Below are 5,872 nucleotides of genomic sequence, written 5' to 3' on the forward strand. Positions count from 1 at the left end.
ACGAGGGGGGGACCCCGCTATACCCCCCGTAGCCGGTCTCGAAGACACAGCGGCGGCCAGGCCGCGAAGTCCAAGCCGGGCCCACCGCCCTCGTTACTCCTGGCAACCGCCAGCCGGCAGGCCGAGGCCCAGCTTCCCCGTCCCCGCTCGGCGCCGGCCAACGCGGGCCTCACCCGGATCTTGCGACTGATCTCGGTGCCTATCTCCATGGCTCCGCGGCGTGCGGCGGGCTCGGCACTGCGCAACGCTTCTTCAACCCGGAGCCCGCCGCGGTCTCCTACTCCGCCGCCCCCGCCTCTTCCACCGCCTCTCCGCCCCCGACCGCGCGCACTGCGTGTCACCGCCCCCGCCGAAGCTCTGGCGAGTCAGAGCGAGTGAGGACCAGTGCGCCTGCGCTTGCGTTTGCGCCTGCGCAGACCTCGGCTCGCGAGTTTACGCTCTGGCGACCCCTGCTGGCTGCAAGGGGAACCGCGGAGTACGGGTGGCCTTCAATCCGTACTGGGCACTCTGGGGAGACTGTTCGACCCTTTCCTGGCCCTTTACTTACTCATTTTATTTTCTTTTGGATAGTAAGAGTGAATTAAATGTGTAGCGGAAAGATCCCAGGCAATGCCGTGATATCCAAGTTCAAACCCAGCTTCAGTTCTCTTATTTGTAAATGGAGACTTCCTCCTAGAGGTTGCAAGATAACTACACTTGGAGGGAAAAGGACTATGCAGCACAGCAGAACCATCCACCACAGTCCTTTCTTTGACAGTACAGCTTCCCAGGCTCCCTTGGTTTGGCTCTGTCGTCCTTCTCCCAGTTTCCTCAGTGGTTTTTCCCCAAGGCTAAGCCACATCCTTCTGCTCCTCTCTGAGCTCCCTCCCTCCTTTGGAGAACTTATTTTCAGAATTTCAGTTTTCACTTTCATTCTAATACTGGCTAAATTTTCCATCAGCCTTGAGTTTTCACCCAAACTCCACTCCCATATTCTGGATATCTACATGCAAATTTATTTTCTTCAAATTCCACACTTTAAAACTGTTCTTCATCATCTCTTCTTTGCTCAGATCGGTTTCTGCTCCTGATTTCCCTATTTCTTTCTTTTTCAAAAAATGTTTTTTTGTTTTAAATTTCTTTCATTACTGAGTGTCTCTTTGCTAGTATTTGGAAGATCATTATTTATCCTACAGATGCATTTTTCCACCATTTTGTGTGCAAACCACCTAAAAGTCTTATTTCCCCTGTTGAACATTGTTCTCTTTGACAACATTATCAAAATGGACCTTATGCTGCAATCACACAGGATAATCTTGGAAAGTGTGAATATCTAAATGATTTTTTTAAGGTATTATTTCTTTCCTTCAGTTTCAAATTTTTTCTAACAGTTTCCAAAGACAAGATGACAGCTACCTGAAGCATGTCTTCTTTACTCATAGCATCATCACCTGGATCGTTTCCAAGTGCTCCTTCCACATGGACGGGAGACCTGTCCTGGTGGATCTGGCTGCTGCTGCTTTTCAAAGTAGGCTTCTCTGCCGCAACTCTTCTGAAGTAAGATTTGTGCTTGATGTCTGTGGACTACCTTGAGATATATTTCTGGAACTACTTTGCATACTGAGCTGAATAGCCCTGTGGAGATTTGCTTCTTCATCCTCCATGTCAATTTCTTGGTGACTTAGTGCCAGGGCCCTCTGCAAATCCTCCTCATCTTCGTCTAACATTCCTGACCCATGATTTGCTTCTAAGATTCATTCTAGGTCTATTTTATGGACTCTCTGATCTTTTAGTTGTGCTAATTCTTATCTAGTAAGTTTTGGTTGATGCGTTTGTTGGACCCTGATCATCTGTAGGAGTTGGTCAGCTTCACAATCCAGCAGATCACCCTTGATGACAAATATAGAATAACGTTCCTGTTGCAACTGAGCCAAGAAAAGTGCAAGGTATGTATCTGATATTAATTCTAGACCCACCAAGAGAGAATTCAAGTTAAATCACTTTTTTCCTAGCTGTAAGCCAGTGTTCTTTATAATTGCATATAAATGATCTTTCATTTATGGGATCGATCCTGAGCCTCTGATACTCTGGACTGTTGAATAGGATTAGTTCTAAACCCCAAACTTTCAAGCATTGCTTATAACCTGAATAGAGAGAAAATTGCTGGCATCCGTGTTCTCAGAAGGCTGCTGTAAAAATATGCAATAGTCTTCACTAGTGACTCCTCCTTCTGCCATTCTCATCCTCTCTTCTTCATCTAGCTGATGTGCAATTGAGGATATCTCCATAGGGCTAAAATATTCTCCTTGCAACAGGTTATGCAGGCAATGCTGAGCACAAAGTGAGTCTTCTTGTTTCTCGTGGAAGATAGATTCCATGTTTATTTGTCTGGAGCCAATGACTCCCATGCCAAACCAGCCCCCTCCAGCTCCATCCCCTATTTCTTTCAATAGTGGGTTAATCATTCCTGTCTCTGATCACAAAACCTTGGAGGCAGAGTAGTCATAGAAAGGGTCTCTCTTTTCCTCCATATCCAGGAATTCTTGAGAGTACCCTCTATTAGTTCATAATTACTGCATAACAAATGACCACAAATTTAGCAGCTTAAAACAAGTTGGGGGGCCAGCAGACGTCACTGGACTCCCACGTGGCTGACCACAGTTTGCTCCCCAGACCAGGTGGCTTGGGAATCACGCTGGGCACATGTACATGCCCAAGATCCCAGGAGGAGAATGGAGAAGAAGGGATTATGAAGTGGTTACGCCCCCTAGAGGGTGATTTCTTACTCTCCCTATCACTGTTTCTCTCCCCCCCTCACTCTCTCTGTCTCTCTCGCTCTCTCTTTCTCTTGTAAGTGTATACGCTCTAAGGCAAAATTCTCTTTAAAAGCACACACACACAAAAAAGTTGGGGGTCACTCAGTGGCATAGTGGTTGAGGAGCCAGGACCCATACCCCCATACCTGGTTTGAGTCCTGGACTTGGCAACTTGAAAATTATGCCAGCTTTGGGCCAGCAGGTGGCATGGTGGTTAAGGGTACTGGACTCCCACATGGTCGACCGAGGTTTGAGTCCCGGATGTGGCGGCTTGCTTTCTCACTTTCTCTCTCTTGCTCTGTCCCTCTCTGGTCAAATGAAGATAAATGAATAAAGTAAATAAAGTTAAATAAAATTTTTAAAAAATTATGCCAGCTTTGGGGTCAGCAGGTGACATGGCGGTTAAGGCACTGGATTTCCACGTGGCCATCCACAATTCGAGTCCTGAACCTTGTGGCTATTGAAAATCATGCTGAGCATATATCCGTGAGTGCCCAAAATCCCAGGAGGAGAATAGAGAAGGAATTGTGGTGTGGCCATCCACCCTGGAGGGTGATTTTTTACTTTTCCTCTAACTGTCTCTGTCTCTCTCTGGTCTCTCTGGTGGGTACATAACCACATGTGTGCCTGTGATCCCAAAATCCTACAAGGATGGAGACATGGAAGAGAAGGAATTGCAGCATGATCATCTCCCATTGGGAGATGCTTTCTCTCTCTCTTCTCTCTCTCTCTCTCTCTCTCTCTCTCTCTCTCTCTGGCAAGCACACACCGCCTCTGGCAAATTACACACACACACACACACACACACACACTTATCATCTCATGGTTTCCATGGGTCAGCAACCACCTGAGCACAGCGTCACCAGGTCCTCATAAAAGGTCTTCCATGGCCGGCACCAGCAGTTAATGTAATGGCTATATCGCTGGACTCCCATGTAGTTGACCATGGTTTGAGTCCCGGACCCAGCAGCTTAAATTCACGCCAGGCACATGTGCATGCGTGCCCAAGATCCTGAGAGGAGAATGGAGGAGAAGGGATTGTGGAGTGGCCATCCCCCCGGGGGGTGATTTCCTGCTTTCTGTCTCTCTATCTTTCTGGCGAGCGCATGCACACGCCCTATAGCAAAAACCTATCAAAAAAAAAGAGGTATATTCCATGGCTGCAATTGAGGTGTCGGGCCAACTGTGTCTCTTCCGGAGCTTGACTAAGGATCCATTTTCAAGCTCATCTAGGTTGTTAGCAAGAACTCATTTCTTTGTGGTGTTATAAGTAAGGACTCAGGTTTTTGCTGGTCATCATTTAGAGGTAACCTCAGATACCTGCCACCAGCTTCTCCAACTTGGCTGCTTACTTAATCAAGCAAAGAGAATCTTCCCTCTCAACTCAAGAAAGGACCAGTTTCTCTTTTATGGGTTTTCATCTAGTAAATATAGGCTCACTCAAGGCCCAAGCCAAAAGTCACCAGATATAGGGCCTTAATTATATCTATAAAATACCTCATTTTCACTAGATTCATTAGCTAGAGGTGATACACATTCAAGAGGAGAGGATAACACAGGGTGTGGACAGCAGGAACAGAAATCACGGGACTACCTTCCACCTGTCTGCCACATGGCCAATCCATAATCTCATATAATCCTTTCTCCTGACTTTCTCAAGCAACTATATGGGAACTACTGGCACGATACTCAATATGCTCTCTCTCATGTTAATTTCACATGTGTGCATTTTTGTATCTGCAACAAAATGATAAGCTCTCTATAGCCTTCCCATCTCACCAACATTTCTTTTCAGACACCAGGTACATAGTAAGCATTTATTATGTAGGGTAGAAGAAACAAAATACCTAATTTACAAAAGCATTCCTCATAGGTAAATCTAATGATCGAACATTCATTCAACATTGATGAGAGGCAGTGGAGGAGAGTGACTGAGAACCAGGACCCTGGAGCCAGCCTGTCTTCTTTTGAATCCTAGCACTCCTTCTGAGCTCTGACACTCCTTCTGAGACCTTAGGTAAATTGCTGATCCGCTCTATGCCTCAGTTTCCTCATCTGTGACATAGGTATGGTACTGGTTACTCCTGCAAAGGGTTACTATGCAGACGAAGTAAGTTAATATTTGTGAAGCATTTCAAACCGCACTGAGATCATAACAGCACTAGGTTTGCTGATTAAAAATTAAATGCCTACAACTGAGCCAGATACTGTGCTGGGAAGCAGAGCACAAAGATGAGCAAGATCAAGTCCCTGCTTTCATGACACTCACAATCCAAAGGAGAGGTAAGCTGTTTCTGTTCCTTTGCCCACCATTTCAAAACTAAGGATGCAAAGAGCTGTTACAAAGTAATGGGTACAAAGTTCTCAGTCACTATACAGAAAATATTGGATGAATATTTTATAAAAAAAATACTGTTTTCTGAAAATGTATTCAGAATAGGGAAAAGATCAAAAGGTATTTAAGAAGGAGCTCACTTGGGGCCAGCAGGTGGTATAGTAGTTTATGTCACTGGACTTTCACATGGTCCACCACAGTTTCAGTCCTGTCCTTGGTGGCTTGAAAATTATACCAGGTGTGTGCATGAGTGGCGAAGATCCCAGGAGGAGAGTGGGAAAGGGATTGTGGCATGGTAACCCCCCCCCACTGGCAGGTAATTTCTTACTTTCCCTCTCACTGTCTCTAACTCTCCCACAAGTGCATGTGCCCTATGGCAAAAACTTCTATTAAAAAAAAAAAGTCTTGAGATGTCAATAGGTTCATGTACCTACCATTTGAACAGAATCCTAACATGTTTCCTGGCTTTAAGTTTTAAGCAACTCACACTGGCCATGATCAATAAGGTAATCAAATTCCTCATTCCTTACCTGTGGGAGAAGTGCACAAGAGCAGGAGAAAACGCAGGAATTCAAATTCAAACGAAGGATGTAGGTAGTATGACAGACCTCCCACCAATAAATATTCATGATCACCTCTAGTAATAAAAGTAACAATTAACCAGTATCAAGGGCAGTTGCCACCTGGCAATCTGCCTGCCCAAGAGCCTTTTTGGGTGTACTTTCCTTTCTTTCCTATTAAA

General features: G+C 45.5%; 1 protein-coding gene and 1 pseudogene across 11 annotated transcripts in view; both read right to left on the bottom strand.

Moving 5' to 3' along the window:
- ZC3H14 (zinc finger CCCH-type containing 14) overlaps positions 1-336 on the bottom strand; it is a 64,231-nt gene extending 63,895 nt beyond the window's left edge. For 2 of the 11 annotated variants that reach the window (XM_027775497.1, XM_027775495.1), the window contains exon 1: positions 174-334. In XM_027775497.1, the coding sequence (XP_027631298.1) occupies positions 174-209 (36 nt within the window). In that variant the 5' untranslated portion in view covers positions 210-334. Of the gene's footprint in view, positions 1-173 lie in introns of all 11 variants that reach the window. The other 9 variants (XM_006158008.3, XM_027775496.1, XM_027775498.1 and 6 more) reach the window with 6 other exon arrangements.
- A 933-nt stretch (positions 337-1,269) lies between these two features.
- On the bottom strand, positions 1,270-2,371 carry LOC102489562 (ataxin-3-like; annotated as a pseudogene).
- Positions 2,372-5,872: the final 3,501 nt, after the last annotated feature.

This window comes from Tupaia chinensis, unplaced genomic scaffold, assembly GCF_000334495.1.
Source record: "Tupaia chinensis unplaced genomic scaffold, TupChi_1.0 Scaffold000568_1, whole genome shotgun sequence".
NCBI lineage: Eukaryota > Metazoa > Chordata > Mammalia > Scandentia > Tupaiidae > Tupaia > Tupaia belangeri.